The sequence below is a fragment of the Lissotriton helveticus genome, chromosome 1_1, assembly GCF_964261635.1.
Source record: "Lissotriton helveticus chromosome 1_1, aLisHel1.1, whole genome shotgun sequence".
In the NCBI taxonomy this organism is placed as follows: domain Eukaryota; kingdom Metazoa; phylum Chordata; class Amphibia; order Caudata; family Salamandridae; genus Lissotriton; species Lissotriton helveticus.
In genome coordinates, this window is record NC_136057.1 from 1,179,721,691 (window position 1) to 1,179,741,696 (window position 20,006).

Below are 20,006 nucleotides of genomic sequence, written 5' to 3' on the forward strand. Positions count from 1 at the left end.
TTTGGAGTCACTTTGGGCTTGCAACGAAGATCCACAAGATGGCAGAGGAGTGGGACTCGTACTCGGCTGGCTCAGGCGGCTCCTGCAGTGACGGCCGCCTTGCACGCTGAAGATTTACCCACCTCCCCCTTTGGATTTGCGTACCATGGACTGCCCGGCAGAATTCGTTACTGCAACAAGTGAATCAGCATCCCTCTGGGGGGTGTGTGTTGGTGCTGCCCCAGGGGTGGATTTAGAGGGGTTGTCTGCCCCTCTTCCCTCAAGTCTGCCTGCAAGCTGTGGCTGAGCTTAAGCGGGATCGCACTACGTGGAGTGTAGATCTCTATGGACAATGTTAAAGGGGAGGGCGCCTGACTAACATGGCTGCCGGAACATCTTCCCTGGCCTGCTTGTGACAAGGGTACCACTTGGCAGTGAAACTGAATTCCCAGCTGGCCTAGTTCGAGGAGTGAGCTGCGGAGGCCGCCCGGTGCTAGCGTATTCCAAGTTGGCTAATTGAGAGCAGAGACGGGTGGCACACGGGCATCGACCCGGGCCTGGCATCCAGAGCGGGAAGGTGGTGTGGTGTCTGGCGCTAAGGAATGAACAACGGGCTCCCTGCCAGAGGGTGTTAGACTAGTGCTGATTCCACTTACCAGGAGGCGGCCGAGTGCTGACGGAGCGGAGTGTGCCCTATGACACCCAAGAAGAACCCCAATAACAGGGCTTCAAACTATTTTCCGTCGGCTGCTAGGGGGACAACTGAGTAAGCGCCGGCTATGGCGTTGACCCGAGAAGACCTCTTATCTTCCCCTTTCAAGCAGGAGCTACGTACAGAGCTTCTGCCCGACATTAAAGCAGACATGGAAGACACCTTCGAAACCTTCTGCTCTGAGGTGCTTGAGAAACTGGTGTTGGTGCAGGCAGATGTGGACTCTGTGGGTACACGCACACTTGATCTGGAGGCGCAACAGCAGGAGGTGGTGGTCGGCTTAAGTCTCTGGAAGAAAACACAGCTGACCTCTGCCGGCAGTTGCGAGATTCTCTCCTCAAATGCGAGGATTGAGAAAGTCCGGGTCCGGGGCCTGGAGGAGGGCTGCGAGGGGCCTGACTTGGAGGCGTTCATGGTGGGCCTCTTCTCGTCTGCCCTTGGGGAGGATGGCCCGGAGGTCGGGTTGGAGAGAATCCACAGAGTTGGCCCGCGCCTCCAAGGAGACAATAGGCGCCCACGAGATGTCCTAGCTAAGTTTAGCTTGTTCAAGTATAAAGAACTTGTTTTGCAAAAAGCTAGGGCCTCTGACACACTAACATTTCAAAACGCCACGTGTACCCTCTACCAGGATGTCGCCCAGGCCACTCTCTTGCGGCCCCAGCAGTTCAGACCGGTTGCTGAACATCTCTGGGAGAAAAACATCAAGTATCGATTGACATACCCCTTCGGGATCGCCTTCCTGTGGCACAACAAGTAGCAGCATTGCACGGAACTCTCGGAGGCGGCAGAGTTGCTGGGTCTGGAACTTCCCAAAGCTTTACCAGATCCGGGGGGGGGGGGGGGATTGGAGGGGGGGAGAGGCCGACCGAAACGATGAATTGGTGGCCAGTGGCGCAGAATGGGTCGAAAAACTGCTATTACTCCAGAATGAGGCTAATATATGGGTCAGCAGCGGGATCCCATGGCCTGGAACTGTCGGAGAGTGCGCCGCTTGGGCGCACCCTATATGTTCGGAGCAGCTACCCTGCGGGGCAGTTCTCCCTCGCCTCACTCCTACACCCAAGAGGAGGACAGGTTGGAATATCTTGGGGATCTGGATTGAGTGGAGGACTTGCATCTTCCGCATTGGGAGGAGAAATGGGTGCCCAGACATCCCTTGTCCCACCAATCTCCTTCACACGACACGGACGACAGTGAGCTATTTATAATTGGGGTGTTTGCTTGCGGGATGTCTCAAATCCTCATGATGTTGGGGGCTGGGGAAGGTTGGAAGGCGGTATAGTGGGTTCGTTCAATTTTGCAAGTTGCAGCGGTTTACGGAGGGCTGTGTTAAGCTTACTCACTATATGGTTCTCAGGGTTTCTGTTCGCCATTGTCCGGTTGGGGGGAGGGGGGATTGTATCGTTGAGATATGACTGCCTTGGTGCTTCTTTTGCTATTATACACAACAAAGGACCTGTTCACACGGTGATTCTCATCCTCAGATCTGCACCTCAATTCTGAAATGTCTTGGGGAACAGCGGTTAAAATTACACCGTCTGTATTTACCAGATCTGGGTCACCTCTTTAAAACACAGTATACTCTACAAGTTGTTGCGTTGCTTCCAACTGATGTGGCCCCCACACTCTTCCTCCCCTAACGTGAGAAAAGTGCTTCTAAAAAGTAACAAGGAGATACATAAAGAAAAGGAAAATGTGTGGAGCGGTTGGTGGTGCCTCACGGAAGTAGCACCATGGGGGTAAGTAGGAAGGTACTCGCCTACTACCTCAGGTTCTCATCAGCAACCACCAACCTAAACATGACTTGTGAAATGTGAAAAAGAAACAAAGGGTGAACAGACCCATAAGTCCAACCCTTCGGCACCGGCACTACGGATGGTCACAGCCTTAAAGGGAGCTCGCTCCTTTCTTAACCATCTTATCCAATAATATTGCTGCCAGGCAACAGGTCACTCCTTCTATGGGGGAAGCCATTGTGACTGTAATTCCCAAACTGGGGAAGGATGCCGCGGCATGTTCGTCCTATCGCCCATTTGCCCTTTCTAAACCTTGATGCTAAAACTTACTCTAAAATCTTGGCCACTCGTCTCGAAACAATTCTCTCAGGTCTCATAGATCCGGATCAATCCGGCTTTATCAAGGGTCGTCAAATCCATGATAACTTGCAGCGTATCGTCCACATTATTGAAAAAGCTCACAGGAAAAATATCCCAACGGCGCTTCTCTCGCTGGATGCGGAGAAAGCTTTTGACCGGGAAGAACGGTCCTTTTTATTTAAAGTGCTCAAGCACTTTGGCTTTTCCGACGTCTTTATTTGGATGGTGCGCGCTAATTATCATTCTCCCAGCTCTAGAGTCCTTATTAATGGGGTAGCCTCCTCTTCCTTCCCATTGGCTCGTGGGACGAGACCGTGCTGCCCCTTGTCTCCGCCCCTTTTTGCCTTGAGCATAGAACCTCTGGCCCTTGGGATCAGACTGAATCAGGAGATCCAAGGCATTCGCTTCGGTTCCAATGACCATGAGATTTCGTTGTTTGCAGACGACGTGCTTCTGCCAGTGACAAACCCTAATATCTCTCTACCAGCTATCCAGAGGGAGCTGGAGGCGTTTGAACGGGTGGCGGGTTTCAAAGTCAATCTGACCAAATCCTGCCTTATTAATCTCACAATTCCAGTAACGGAGTGGCGTGTGATTGAAGACCGTTCCCCGTTTCGCTTTACTAGCAGCGAGATCACATATTTAGGGGTGAACCTCCCACCTCGACTACGGGACTTGTACAAAGCCAATTTCCCCCCCTCATCTGACACAACTAAAGATGGACCTGGGAAAGTAGAGTATAACCTATACCACCTGGTTGGGCAGGATAAATGCCATTAAGATGAACGTTCTTCCTTGCTTATTATACCTTTTTCAGGGCTGCCTATCCTGGAGGAGGGTGGGTTATTTACAGAGCAGCGGCGAAAGCTCACCAAGTTTATATGGCAGGGGAAACGGGCAAGACTTCCCTATAATTTGCTGGTTAGACCTCGCTCAGACGGCGGCTTGGCCTTACAGGACTTTCAGGCCTATTACTGGGCGGCACAAATTAGGTTAATTACGGAATGGTCGCAGCGGGCCTCGGAGAAGCATTGGCTTCCTATGGACAGGCAAATCACGGGGCACACCATATGGGACCTTCTCTGGAAGCCGAAGCAGGATCGACCTAAACGCCTATATTAGCACAACCACGTCCACTACGCTTAAGATCTGTGATATCCTCACTCACAAACTGCATCTCATGACCTTCCCTTCACCTCACACGCCAATACATTTTAACGCCGCGTTCCCCCGCACTGTCAGAAGGCCCCTTTGAAGCTTGGAGGGAGGGCGGTCGCCACATGATCTCACATCTGTTCGACAGAGGGGAATTCCTTACCTTTCAGGACTGCAAGAAGCAATTTGCGCTATCCGCCAAGGAAGAATAGCACTACTTGCAACTGAAACATTGGGTGCTGCAGCCCCCGGTGCAGCAGGCCGCCACCAGGGAGCTTCTCCCCATTGAGAAATTCCCTCAATCTAGCTCCTCCTCCAAAGGTTGTATCTCCTATCTGTATGCATTAATCCAATCGAAGAGTCCTAGAACGACGCCGCGTTATAAACGCTTCTGGGACGCCATTATAGAGACTCCTCTGGAGGATAAGCAATGGGATCGCCTGGTAAAAGACATCACGAAATTCAACCGCTCCATGTATCTCAGGAAAGCACATTATATCATGCATGATTGGTAACTGTGATGGAGCAAGGATTCGCACGTATAGCGACTTGCTTGTATCAAGAACCTCAAATAATGTTAATAAGAATAATCAACCTGTTCGTGTTACTAATATTGCATATTTTACACTACACGGGGGTGTCCCAGCAAAGCTTGCATATGTATTCACTAACCGTAATACGCTTGCTGCTAAGATGGCTGCTGCTAAGCGGGAATTTCTTCTGCGCATGCGTCGGTCACACTCACGTGACGTACTTGCAGTTCTGTTGGAAAATCTTTGCGCCTGCGCACCAGCTTTAAAATGGCTGCTCTGTGTTCTCACATGTCCGATGCTTGTACCGCAGCTCTTTGCTATATTGTTCGTCTTGCACTAATCGTAATGCTATAGTTAATATAAAGTAAGGGGAGTCATATAGGGATTCCTGGTATACAGTGTAATCAATATTTCTGTATTTCTAAATTGTTTTCCTTTACTTTCCATGTATCGAGTCTTTTGGGCCAGGGAGATGCTTCACACTCCATCTTAGAAGTCCCTACTGCGCATGTCATCCTAGCAGAGGGAAGAAAGCCTTGTACCAGTGAAATCCAGCCAGCTGGCAGCCACAGTCAAGATGCTCCTGGGAATCGACCTGTGACCCAGCAGTACGAAGCTGAACTGTACTACATTTGAAACAATTGTATATACATTTGTATAATCCTTTGTTAGGAGAAGAGCACATATCATGGGAACCCCAAATTCAATAGGCGGTCCCAAAAGATGTAAATTGGGGCTTGTGAAAGTCAAATCCTGGTTGGTGTGTTGACCTGTCCTACTTGTGGACCAATCGAAATTGGGGATTCTTACACTTGCAAAATTTGGGGGGTGGTACACTGACCCAAAAACAGTATAATTAGCCTAGGTTTAGCTAAAGAATTTGTCAGACTTGTCCGAATAGCTGACCTGTCACTGACCCTACGCACTCAATAGCTGATCCTGAAACAGAGGTGCTGCGGAGCACTCTGTCCGATTGTCTCACAGACCCGTTGGAGTTTTGAGAACCTTAAGTGCTGGTGGAGCACTTTGCTGGGGAATTCGATAACCCAATCGGGGTTTTGACCGATAACTGCAGAGGGGGTGTAGCACAGGCGTTGCAGCTGAACTGCGGGTGCTGGTCTTACCTTGGTGGTCCTGTCCTGATCCTAATCTGGTTTTCCTGTCTTGGGTGTCCATTCTGCACCTGTTGGCCTACTGGCGACCGCATTTCCTTGGGTTTCTCCTATCCTAAAACTGACCCGTGGACACCGTTCTAGGTAAATATAGCCCTGGGGAACCTATTCTGCATCCTTCATTCTTTTTCTTTGCTTTAATAAAGACGTGTTCTTGCTTATTGATTTTCCATACTTTCCCTTTTTGGCTGACAAATGATAAAGTCCTACATTATAGTTGGTATATTAGCATGTTCCATTCTTCCCCTCCTATAAGAGAAATTGTGACGTATAGTTCATGAAATATAGATGTTCCTTTTCTTTACCCTCCTTTAGCCAAATAGAGTGATTGCTCTGGAATATTAGCGTGTTCCACTTTTACCTTCCCTATAGTTACATGTTCTCTTCGAGTCTACTATAAATTTATTCAAGTTCTTCTGTTTGCCCACTTTTACCAGGGTATACAAACTGTGACATTGTAGCATGTTCCTTATTTTTCCCCGTCCTTTAGTTACTCCACGTCAAGTCTAAATTCCTGAAAATTCTTACTAGCATGTTCCCTGTTCTTACCTTCCTTTAGAGTCCTAAATGGTTGGTCTGAATTATTTCCTCTATGGATATGTGCTCTTTATAATCTTAGTTATTGACAGTTTACTTGCTGTGAACCTTATGCTTTCTGATCTTGATGAAAACTAGATAAAGGTTTTGAAACTTCTTGAGTCTGTGGTTATTATATGAGTGCAAATAGAGTAAATAGTATTTTGTATTTTGGTGTCTGCCTTTCTTTTACAGCTAGCTCCCTGATCCATTGTGATCATAGGTACCCATAACGTGGATTGGTGAGTTGGGTACATTGGTAACAAATAGGAAGGAACTGGGTTACTGGTAGTAGAGTGTAAGGTTACCGGATTAATAAATATGGTGAATTGAATTTATGGGCCCAAATGTGCATATGGTAAAATTATAAGTCGGGTGACCTGCGCGCTCTATCAGAACTGTACCCTTAGAAACTTCATCAGATTTTCCCTGGTTCCACGTATAGGTGCTGGAGGGGAAGTGGGTCGTTAAGCCTTTCTGGAAGGAAATCTTATCCCAATTAAACATATCTTAGGCTATCCCATCCCCAGTTCCTTGGAACAAGTTCTACTTGGGGTCCATGATCCACAGTTGAAGCGGCAGACTCAGGGGGACAAATCAGTGATGTGGCTTTGTTTGGGAGCCGCTAAAATGGTAATCGCTGCAGCGTGGAAGAAGCCAGAGGCCCCTTCTCTAACACAATGGCACGCGAGGCGCTGGAGGGCATTAGCTTTGGAACGCATGACTGATATAATTGAAGACACCAGGAAAGGTTTTGATTACATTTGGTCCCCACTGGTTTCCTATCTATCTGAAGGGCTTCCTTTGATGGCCTGTAGCCCGCGCCTCAGAGCCCTTAACATGTTCCTCATCTAATAACTCCATTCGGGCCAGTCCTCCCGTTGGCGCAGCTCTCACACAGGTGGGGATCTAGTGGCTCCCCCCCCCCCCCTTGCACGCTCGCCCTCTTACCTCGATCTTTTTTTAAAAAAAATTGTGTGTAGATAGCGCCATGACATCTCGGTTTAGGTTTTTTACAAATTCTTTCTTAGGATCACTTAAGTTTCCTTTTTAGGTTCTTCTCACGGGAGGGTGAAATGTTCACGCCACAAATTGTCAAAGCTAAGCCATGGACCTAATGGGAAAGCTGTATCTGTCAATAGCTATCTGTATGCCGAGGCGAAATGTATTTCTGGCGTTTGTGGTCCAAGTTTTGCGCTTATTGTCCTACCTGTGACAAAAATTCAATAAAACAGATTTTGAAACATAAGCACTAGTTCCATATCAGAAATTTGCCCAGTGGGGTTTAAATGTGCTGCATGGCTAAACACTTATAAGGTCCCAAAGGCGAGACCTATTGGCTATGCCAATGCTTGTTTAACTAGAGAGACCGAGATCAGTTCTTGAGACTGGCCAGGGAGGGAAAGGAAACCCATCGTGAAGGAATTTGCTCTCGTTCTTCTCTAATTTCTCACAATCAGTACAGGAAGCACGGAGGAAATTTAGCCCTGTGAAGAAAAAAACTTCAGGAACATGGCATACATTATGCCATGCTATACACTGCACGACTTTGATTCACATGGAGGGGCAAGACGCAAGTGTAGTCAGACCCCAGGGGCGCTCTCGCCTTTCTCGAGAAACATGGGACAACTTGTGACACTGCGTTAACGCGAGACAAAGCTAGCCCCAGATCGTCCCTCGATGAGATTGAATGATACGATCACACTATGGAACACCAAATCCCGACCACACTGGAGAAACTAAACTCTACCTGCCGCGTATGACAATTCAATGATCTGTTTGAACTAGAAATGATCAATATGGTATTGGTGTGTACTCACAAGGAGGATGCATGTCCCATGATGTTGCTGCGATGTTTTATTACCTGCATGCTCATTCTGATTAATTGGTACAAAGTTATACTATCTGCCGATCTGACCACCCACTGCTTTTGTAACTTAGTAGGAATAGTTTTTTGTTTGTTGTATCTTTAACTTTCTTCATTATAGAGCCTTTGTTGGAAGAGATAACATGTTTTGGATTTGTACTGGGAAATTGGGTCCTAATGTGCAGGGGGGGTGGGGGGAGTGGGGGGTTGTTCAAATTAAGCAGAGGTACATGTTAATTGCTTCACTAGGCACTCGACGGGAACCCAAGATTAGAGTTACAGTTGTTGCATAAAACTTATGGTTAACCGGCATAACAGCCCTCGTCCAGTAAGGATAGCAATGTGGAACGTACGGGGGCTCACTAATCCCCACAAACGTAGACAGATCCTCGTCTATATGGCTAGACATGCATATAGGCGAGGCAGTATACGGCTACTGGAAACACCTCTCCACCGGACCGCATGAGTAATCTGGTTTACATATGGGGCACTCACAGGTACTTCTCCTCCGACTCTACATACTCAAGAGAAGTATCAATAATTAAGAAATGTGTGCAATTCCAGCATATATAAACCATAACCCATAACAGTTTCGGAGGGTAGATTTAATTTATCATTTTGCAGGGAATTGTTAATTACATCCACATTACTTTAATCAAACTTGTAGGCCAAACACAGACAGCCCAGATTTCTTTCTGTGCGGAGACTGAACCCTGCACGACTTAATGGGTGGGGGGGGGGTTACGGCGGGGGCTTTGTTCACCCCAAGCTGGCAGGTATGCCCAGCCGTGGTACTCTTGCTCACTTTTCTACTGGACTCAAGCTCGCTTGGTTGATGAGGGTGTTACCCCGAAAAAGGTCCCGGGATGCTTGTTGCTGATCCAGGGAAGACCTGGCTAGGCAGTTCGGGCTGGACAGTTCCCATGAGGAACAGGGTCAAGACTAATTTGCGTAGCTTTGCAGAGAAGAGGTGTGGCGCAGCAGCCAGGGCAACTGACTCCAGAACCCTGGGGCTCACGGTTCGAACACCGGTGCCGGCAGCAGATCAGCCCAGCACCATGTGACTCTGGACAATAGCTTGCTTAATCTTCCCAACGGCCCCCAGCGCCTTGACACCTTTGGTTAATTGTTTGCGCTTTACAAATACTGGACATTTATATGGCTGTGTCTGCACTGGGGTGGCAAAGGGTTTTTATAAAGGTGGTTACAGAGGGAACAACTCTAAAGGCAGAGGTACGCCAACACATACCTCTTCATCTACCAACAACCAGTGACTTGTTAACAATTCACCCCATAATCATACACCTGTCGCGGGAAGACTGCATTTGTTCCTTCCCATTTGGCAATTAATAACATCAGACAAATAGGTGTTCGACATTATCCAACATGGTTATTGCCTGGAGTTCACCGGCGATCCGCCCAATATTCCACCTCGCATTCACAAACTCGCTCTACAGCAACTGCTCAATCAAGAATTAAACACTTCTAACAACAGGAGCTCTCAAACCAGTTCCAATACGATACCAAGGATCAGGGGTTTATCCACTTTACTTCCTAATACCAAAAAAAGGACATTTCTCTATGACCAATATTAGATCGCAGGCCTCTAAACTTATACCTACTGTCAGAACACTTCCATATGATCACACTTCAACAGGTGCTTCACCTCTCACAGCATGGTAACTTTTTGTCAACACTAGACTTAAAGGACGCATACATTCACATCCCTATTCACCCAGCACATCGCAAATACCTCAGATTTGTGATAGCAGAAAAGCACTATCAATTCTAAGTACTCTCATTTTAGAGTAACTACTGCACCCAGAGAATTCACCAAATATCTAGCAGTAGTAGCAGCTCAGCTAAGACAACAAATTAATGTCTTCCCATATCTAGACGATTGGCTCATCAAAACCAGGACACATCTCAAGTGTTTATGACACACTCCAATTGCAATAAATCTTCATCAAATGGGATTCACAGTCAATGCACAGTAATCCCATCTCTAACCTGCACAGCTGCAACTCTATCTAGGATCTATGCTAAACACTCAAACAGGTTTAGCATATCCCAATGCAGTCAGAATTCATCATTTTCGGACACTGTTGCTACAATTTCAAAACAATCAGTATCTAACAGTAAGAACTTTGATGCAACTTTTAGGGATGATGGCAACGTGCATTGCCATAGTGCCTCATACAAGATTAAACAAGCGGCCTCTACAAGAATGCTTAGCACGTCATTGGAATCAATCACAGGGTGAAATAAGATCTAGTGTTGGTATCCAGCCACACCCAACGCTCTCTGCAGTAGTGAAACATACAAACCTTATCTTAAGGGCCTCCCTTTATCGACCTAGTTCTACATATCGTGCTCACAGCGGACGCATCCCTTACAGAGCAGGGTGCCCATCAACAACATCTACCAGTTAAGTGTCTATGGGACACCAAACACTAGAATCTCCACATCCACTACCTAGAGCTTCTAGCTGTATAACTAGTGCTAAAAGCATTCTTACCTCACCTGGTAAGGAAGGTGGTCTTAGTCCGGACAGACAATATGACCGCTATGTACCATGTGTAAAAACAGGGGGCGGGGGGGGGACACACACACTCGCTACAGTTATCACGCCTTTCTCAGTCTATTTGGCGTTGGGCAATAAATCACAAAATACAACAGCTAGCAGAACACCTTCCAGGGATAAACAGCGAATTTGCCGACCTCCTCAACACAATGCGGCAATTCCACAAGTGGGAACTCCACCCGCAAGTCCTCTTTGCATACTTCCAAAAATGGGGATTTCCACAAATAGATCTCTTTGCAACATCTCAAACTCAAAATGCCTGAACTTTGCCTCCAGGTTCCACCCTAAAGCAATGCCTTATGGATGAACTGGTCAGGAATATTTGCTTACACTTTTGTGCCTCTCCCTCTTCTTCCATTTCTTGTTCGGAAGCTCAAGCAAACATCTCTTGCCTCATTTTGATAGCTCCCACATTGGCTCGTCAACCCTGGTTCACCACACTACTGTAGCTTTTAGTACTTCCATACCAAAAGCTTCACCTTACCTGAAACCTTCGCACTCAGAACCATGGAGAAATCAGCTATCCAAACCCCAAGGAGCTCAACCTAGCGATTAGGCTCCTGAAGTCAGAGTTTGGATACCTAAATCTACCATCAGATTGCAAGACAATTCTTAAAGAAGCAAGAAAACCTACCACTAGAGCATGCTATGCAGAAAAGTTGAAAAGGTTTGTTATTTATTGTTATAACCAACAATTAAACCACTAGATGCTTCTATACAACAAATCATGTTGTTATTTATTACATCTACAACATGCAGGCCTTGCATACACATCCGTACGCCTACACCTTGCAGCTGTAGCGGCATATCTTCAAAAGAAACACGTATTTCTGTTCAAAGTGCCAGTAATTAAAGCCTTTATGGAAGGACTTAAAGAGTGATACCGCCAAATGTTCCACTTACATGGAACCTTACTATTATTCTAACAAGACTTATGGGTCCACCCAATGAACCATTTCATAATTGTGCACTGCAATTGCTTCCTTGGAAGGATGCTTTTTTGATTGCGATCACTTCAATAAGATGCATCAGTGAGCTTGAGGCATCAACCTTAGAAGAACCATTTTTCCAACTCAAGACAGAGTGGCTCTTCACACTAACCCAAAGTTCCTTCCAAAAGTAGTCTCTGATTTTCCTATTAACCAATCAGTTAAACAACCGGTTTTCTTCCCTTAACCTTATTCTGTAGCAGAAAGAGCTCTACATTCATTAGATGTCAAAAGAACATTATTGTATTATATTGATAAAACAAAAGACTTTCGCAAAACAAAATAACTTTTTGTTGCTTTTACTCTCCCTCATATAGGGAAACATATCTCTAAAACAGGTATTTCTAGAAGGATTGTTAAATGTATTCAAACATCTTATATCAAAGCCAAAAGAACTTTGTATATACCTCCTAGAGCACATTCTACTCATAATAGGTAACGTTCTTGTAACTGGTATTTGTAAAGCAGCTACATGGTCTAAGCCACACACATTTACTAAACACTATTGTGTGGAAGTATTAGCACACCAACAAGGTAATGTAGGTCAGGCAGTATTAAGCACACTTTTTCAAACAACTGCAATGCCCACTGGTTAGCCACCGCTTTGGGAGGGTACTGCTATACAGTCTATGCAAAGCATGTGTATCTAAAGCACACATGCCTCAAACGGATTATGTTATTTACCCTGTAAGCATCTGTTCTTGGCATGCAGAGCTGCAGATTCACATGTGCCCTCCCTCCTCCCTGGACATCTATGGTTGTTGCATTTATTATTATTATTCATATTATACATGCATGGACATATCTATACTACACTTATTTACTCCATTCTCCCCCTCTTGCGGTAAAACAATCTAACAATGGAGTCGGTGCCATGCACACTATCACTGAAAAGAGGGGTCACCTTACTGAAAAAGAGTTCTTTGAAGAAAAACAACTTGCAAACATCCAGACCCAACATTAGATGGCAGGAGTAAGCAAAGCATGTGAATCTACAGCTATACATGCCAAGAACAGATTCTTACAGGGTAAGTAACATAATCCTTACTGGGTACCGCCTCTTTAGAGGGCCAAATGGTAAACTGGTAATGGGCAACACAGAAATCTCCGCAAGGTTTGCAGACTTCTATAAAAACCCTCTACTGATCGCAGACAAGTCACAGAGGAAAGAGGAGGTACAGGACTTCCTGTACGATATCCAAATCCCTTGAGTATCCCACGCAGACAAGTTTCTGCTCAATGCGAATCTTCCTGACTGAGAAAAACGGAGATGCCATTGCAATCTTGCAAAACCGCCGGCCCCAATGTGTTACCGGCAAAGTTTTACAAAGGTCTGCAAATTAGCACCCTACCTCCTCGCCATGTTCGAGGAAGAGCGAAAACCTGGACAACCACAAAGAACGCACCCTCCTACCCCTCCCCACCCGAGTTGTTCCAACCCTTTCCTTAGGATACTTGAGGGATTACCTGTGGGTGGGTCCTCCGATTCATCGTGGGACGAGACTCAACTCTGAAACTATGTCTCTCTTCAACCATCTGGACACTTGGACTTTGATTGGAATCGAGACGGCACCAAGGAAGAATCCTGCTTCTCCTGGTCTCGCTGTTCTTCAAGTCTTCTTCGCCATCTGTGTCTGTACTTCTGCCAGGTTCTTCAACAGACCTGTGGGCATCAAGGGCACCCGAAGAAATCTCCCTTGGAGTGAAGGAGTCACACCCCTGCATCTGCAGACACTGCAATGAGGCTGACCTTTCAGCTGCTCTTGTCGTCCTACGGACTTCCCGAGGCCCAGCAACACAGCTGGCAGTTCTGAAACTCCCACGAGGCCTGACCCATATCTCTGCAATTTTGAGGCCAGTATCCCTCATCGTAACTGAGTGGACTGAATCCATGTGCACTGTGTCGACTTGCTGTTGCCAAGGCTTGTTGGCTCTGCACCCCAGTGATCTTTAGGCTACAAGAAGCTACAGACTTCAGCATCTCTTCCCTCCAAGATCAGCATCCTCACCGCATCCTCTGCACTGTGGGCCTTCATCTTTGGTGAGCTGCTAGAGGTCCTCTTGCGACTCCTGTTCCTTTATGTGTGGGTCCTCATGAGGGTTTTTACTGCTTCAGTGGGCTCTCCTGCTTGCTCGGTGCCTTGCTCGGACTCTCCTGCTGGTGGGGAGTCCCTTGGACCTTGCTGGTCCCAACATTGCTCCTTCGTCTTCCATGCCAGTTGTGGATACCAAGGCTTGTTGGAGGTCCCGCCGGACACCAACCACCTAGTCGCCAACATCCAACGTAGGACAACTGGTGCACGGTTCCTGGTCTTGCTCAGTGTCGCCTGGCCCACGCAGCTGCAGTGACAAGGTCACCATCGACTCTTCAAAATCTCCCAACATGGGTGGGCATTGTGCCTTCGTGCCTCCTGGTCACCGTTGAGTAGCATAGACTGTCACCTCTGCTTGCAGGTTGTTAACTTCGAAAATCCACCCTTGGATTCTGTCAAGACCGGAGGCTTCGGATTATGCTTTTCCTTCTTCGCTCTTTATTTAGTACAAAACTCACAGCAGCCTAGAAATTCTCAACAAATGCTTATATGTCCCAGAACAAGGGGTAAAAGCATTAAACCAGGGGAAAAAATACAGTTTTCAAGTAATCTGACTACAAATCCCATCAATCCATTAGGGTAGTGTCCAACATTAGTCCTTTGACAGTGTCCATGACCGCTAGATAGGACGTCCCTCCTGTGCCATCTTTCTCTTTCTTCGCTCCTTCGCAGCCAGTTAAGTTGTTTTATCCTTTCTCCACTATCAAGTCATGGATATGTTTGTTGTTTACATCGCTGTTTTGCGCTATGGGGGCTTTGTGATGCTTGATGTACAGTGACATTGTGTTGTTTTGCCTTCACAGAGCCCGTTAGATAGCGGAAACGTTATTCGTTCGTTACGCGATCACCCTGTCATTGCGGTGTGTGTCTGACCGCCAGGGGGAGCTGCGGCGTCTCGTTGCTCCTCAGTGCGGTTTCTCCTCACAGTGAGGAGCCGCACTGAGAAGCAAGACACCTTACCCTGCCGCCTCACCTGAACGCCCAGGAGTACTGGGTCTGTACTTGCCCCCCTCATTGCCTTACGCCCTGCGCGGGGTCCGTACAGCGGTTCTAACCGCGGTAAACACCTGCGGGCGATTCTTTCTGCACTATTAGGCGATTTTGACCGCGTTAGGCCTGCAGGCAGTTTTGCGGTTTTTCGGAGTGTCTGTGGCAGCGCGCTGGGAGGCGGTTGAGACCCGTTCTCGTGGAGAGTGTTTGCGCGCTGGTAGGCCGGTGCTGCATTGATCTCTTGTTTTCAACCGGCCCGGAAAGTTAGCTGGCCTGTGGCCTGCCCACAACCAGAGCTGTTACACAGCCTTCCCTCAGCCCCATACACATATTTGGCTATTGCCCGAGACTGCGGTTTACATTGGTAGGCATGGAGCAGGAGGGCTACTACGAGGAGGAGGAATCTCATCAGTACCTCAATGATGATGAGTTCAACAATGCGGTGGACAGCTCGATCTACCGCTGTGTCACGGAGATAGTAGGCCCCATGGAGGAGCAACGGTCCACCCGTATTGTAGAAGAGTGCGCAAAGTTGGCGCAAGCCCATTTAGGAGTGCCGGTCAATGCCCCAACTCCCATAGGGGAGGACCCCCCTGCCCCTAAGAAGCCCTGCAGGGAGAGGGACTCCGCGGGAACACAGGGTGTGGACAGACGCCTTTGAGCGTTGCGCTACGCTTTTTTGGCTAAGGCGGCCACTTCCACCCCTGATTCCTCGGTGTCTCTGGGTACGGCGCCCTCATCCCCTGGGGTGGTGTCACCAGCAGACACTGAGGACGACGAGGGGTCGGTGGGTTCATGGCGTCCATCCGGCTCCGCCGCCGAGTTGCCACTGGACAGTTCGGGCATGTTCGACTCGGATGAAATAATCCATCTGCGGTCTGCAGCTTGGGCCCCTGGGGACAAGGTGGCGAAGTTTGTGGCGGACGCCTTCGCAAACCCTTGGAGAAGGAGGGGAGGAGTTGTCTTCGAGAAGAGTGCCCACGGCCCACATTGGAAGGGAAGGTGTCTCTGACACCAGAGTTGGACTCGAAAATGGCCACCTTCCTTGTGAAGTTCGTGAAATATCCCTGCAAAAGCATTGACCATTCCTGGCGCTCCTGTCAGGATAAGTTGCTGGATGCAATAGGGCCTATTACTAAAATCCTTGACATGGCGGAGGAAGCGAAGATGACAGGTTCCGCCATCTCCCCAGACGTTCTGTCGAATTGGGCGCAAAGGGAGGTCATCTTCTTAGGGAACGCCAACTAAGCCCTCTCGACCGAACGTCGACGATTGCTCCTGATTTAGTTAGACCCCAAATTGGGTGACTTGGCCTCCTCGGAGGCAGGGGCAGTGGCCCAAGGGGGTCTCTTCGGAGACCCCTTCATTAAGGAATTAGGTACATTTTTTCAACCTTTACTTCCCTGGACAAGGCCCAGTCCAGTATTACAAGGGTGTTCCAGCAGCGTTTCTCTCGAGGGACCGGTTGCAGTAGGGGCCACGCGACCGGCCGAGGTGGTAAAAATTTTACCAACAAGGGTCAAGGCTCCGGGCGGGGTCAATACAATACCTCTGCCAACTACACAAATTTTTATCCCACCAGAGGACAGCGCTTCAGAGGTCGAGGTGGCTTCAGGAATAACTCCGGCAACAACAATTCCAACGGTAAGTATTATCCCTGCAGACCAGGTTCGAATTGGCAGCCGGTTAGCAGCAATACCAGAGGCTTGGGCAGTTGTTACTGCAGACGCATGGGTCTTGCAGACAATTTGTAGCTTCGACATAGAGTTTTACGATCACCCTCACCAGGCAAGACCCCCGTGCCCTTTAGTTTTTTCAATGACCGATGCGCAGTTGATCGACGAAGAGATCTCGGAGCTGCTCCGCAAAGGGGCCTTTTGTCGGTCAGCTCGGCATCCCTCAGGTTTTCTCAGCAACATTTTCATTGTGGAAAAAGCAGATGAGGTAAACGGCCGATAATCAACCTCAAGGAATTCAACGGGTGGTTGGTCTATCGGCATTTCAAGATGGAGGGAATCCATCTTCCCCGGGACGTTCTTCTTTCAAACGATTGGATGGTACGGTTGAATCTCAAGGACACGTACTTTGTGGTACCCATCCATCCACTGCCCTTCCGTTCGGGCTTTCTTCAGCCCCTTGGTGTTTCACCAAGCTTCTTCACCCGGCGGTGGAATTTCTGCAGAGTCAGGGTATTTGGATGATTGACTATTTGGACGACATCCTCTTGATGGCCCACTGCCCCGAGAAGCGGGGCCTTCAACTTTAACAGACGGTTTCCTTGCTTCAAGGGCTAGGGTTTGTCATCGACAAGGACAAGTCCGTTCTCTCTCCATCCCAGAGCATAGTATTCCTGGGTTTTGTCGTAGACTTTCTCCATTCCTCCTTAAGTCTTCAGTCTCGGAAGATGGCCAAGATTCAGCATGTGTTGCATCAAACAATTTCCAAGTCTCACACATGCCTCCGACAGATTTCCAGGGTGGTAGGTCCCCTCTCCTCTTCCATCCAGGTAATGTTCCCGGGCCCCCTTCATTAGGAGGAGTGACATGATCCACTAGCAATTTTACATTTTCATCAAAGAATTGTACAAATTGGTGGTGAAGGTGGGAGATTGAAGGCTTAAAGTAACAATATTTAGAGCAACGTGATTGGCTTAAAAAAGACAAGCGGGACGAGGGGTGTGAAGCAAAGTATGTCAAAGAGGTAGGGTCAGTTCATGTAACGAGCGAGGAAGATAAGCCCAAGAAGCATGAAGAGGTGAGAGGAGGGACAAAATGTGCGGAGTGTCAACACTAGGGTAGAGGTTACAAAGCAAATGGTGAATTCCCGGATGGAGTGCAGGTTTTGTGTGTACACATCAGGAACCGCGGACTGCAGACAAGCATGCTTTATGTTAATTATCTATTCATTTGTTAAATAATTACTAAAATGCCTGCCACTCCTACAGTCCTATGGGCACCATGCATTGCTCTCTGTGTTTCCTTAGAGTAACTGTTGCCATGAAAGAACTATGCCTTCTTTTTTAGTTATGAAATGTACATATTTGCTGCTATTGCGCTACCCAGATACCAAAATGTTGTCAAGGATAATGCAATCATAGGCGAATAAACATCACAGCTTACTGTGCAGTCATATTCCGATGGAATGAAAGAGAAGATTTGAGGACAACCATAGAACCCGAATGCAGTCGATTTTCACATCAGACATACTCATGGTAAGTAAACAAAGCCAGACCTAGACAAACTGAAAAATGGGATAAGGGATGCCTTATTGACTTCCATCAAGTCGCCTACAAACATTGCACCCTTGGAACATTCACTGTGACACACCAAATGTACAAGGACTAAACAAAGGAAAGATCACAGCAATTTACTCAAGATCAGACAAGTTATAAACTTAGAACCTTTCGAACATAATGCTAAGACAGCTATACATAAACTTACATTAGTGTACTATGAAAGATTTTGTAACAATAAATATCAACTTACCCTGTGAATTATGCCAGCAGAATGAATGTACTACAAAACAGAAAAAACACATTTAAAGGTGAGACAACAGTACATTGAAGATGAGCTTTTCCTGATGAAAAACCTTTTTTTAAATTTAAACATTTAATTGCCAAAGCTATTACGACTCCATATTTATTTTCTTGTTCATTAATTTTAGAAAAGGTTTATTGCATAATACTCCGGCAAACAAAACTAATGTACTTAGGACATCTTGTGCCACCGCACATAAGCGTTGAGTTATAAAATTTTTAAAAATAACATTTTTTTCAGTTTCAGTAGCAGCTTTCAAAAATCGATTTCACTTTATGCAACAAATGCGGTTTTTATTTAAACATTTCCAACCATTGTTATGCAGGTTGATTTCCGTCATTTGCTTTTCAGCGGTGTACCTTGGTCAGTGAGATTGGGGATGGGGTGTCAGTTTAAGACTTTCCAACAACCAGGCGGGCATATAATGTTAAAATACATTATACACAAGCACGGCGCATGAGAGGGGCCTAAGGTACAGTGGAAAGAGAAGAATGCGGATTGATACGAGTACTAAAAGAGAAAACACAATAATTTGCAAAATAACCAACATTTTTCAGGACTTTCAAAGCAGAGAGGGAGAGATTATGTGCGTTTTTATCAGTATGTATGTAAATATTCCTGGTGAAAGCAAACATACCTCTCACCATACCTGATTGAAAGCACCTGTACCCAACTATTTATCTGAAAACCCATTTCTGATAAAACTACACCCCCCCACGCAGAAGCCACGCCCCGGTGTCTCCAAGAAAATAAGGTGAACAATGCAATAGGTCTCACATTTACAAGAGTTTGAGCTATTGGCGTTATAAATGACAATAGCTTAAATTCTCACAAATCCGAGACCTATGGCATTGGAAATATGTTGTTGTTGTTTACAAGTTTCCCATGCTGTGCTTTCACTTTAATAGAGGCCGTGCCCCCTTCTTTAGACGAGCCACGTCTAAAGAAAGGTCTGCAGCTGCTGTGAAAGTGCGGCATGGGGGGGGCTCTGATCCAGCGGGCTATAGAAAATATATCATAAACTACGCTACCCAACTTCATAACCTATAAACATAATTCTGTACTAAATATGGACCCATTTATGAACCTGATATATTTTGGGCCTACTGAATCAGGTGGTCAGAATAAATCTATATACATATTATCTACAAACTATATACATTTTTATACATTTGCGGAAAGAATATTGTCATTAGAATAAAACCTAACCATTTAAACGACCACCATAGGCGACGTGATCTAGCTAATGGTAACCTATACTTCTAAATAATCAAGACCAGCTTGTTTGTCAAAAGTAAGATTTTATTTTCTAAATTATGGAATATATGTTGTAAGTTTTATAAATGAAATTTATTAGCAATAAAGCAAGCATGATGGTAAGAAATATGAGAAAAACACAATTTAAGCAATTGAATCAATTTAAAGAAATTATATAAAGTTTAGCATTTCTAAAACCTATTTCCCTAACTAAGCTAAATAGACAGAAATTAAAGTAAAGTTCTTTGAGGATTCTTACGTGCTCCACGCAAAGTCCAGCAGCACATCACCCTCATCGGAAAGTCAGAAAGCAGCAGCCAGCCCAACCCTAAGGGCATGACTTTTTATACCTTTCTACGCTAACTAAACTAGCAAAGGAAAGTTTTCAGAAATCTACGACGTCCCATTGGCTGAGAGTGACAAGTGACATGTCACCCGATTCTTAAAAAGTTCCACAAAATCATGTC

The 20,006-nt window shown here is 46.5% G+C and overlaps 1 protein-coding gene across 1 annotated transcript in view; it reads right to left on the reverse strand.

The window, feature by feature from the left end:
* Window positions 1-20,006, reverse strand: part of MAPK12 (mitogen-activated protein kinase 12) — a 381,349-nt gene that overhangs the window by 162,369 nt on the left and 198,974 nt on the right. The window contains exon 5 of the mRNA XM_078679111.1: window positions 18,232-18,261. Within this exon, the coding sequence (XP_078535237.1) occupies window positions 18,232-18,261 (30 nt within the window). The remainder of the gene's footprint in view (window positions 1-18,231; window positions 18,262-20,006) is intronic.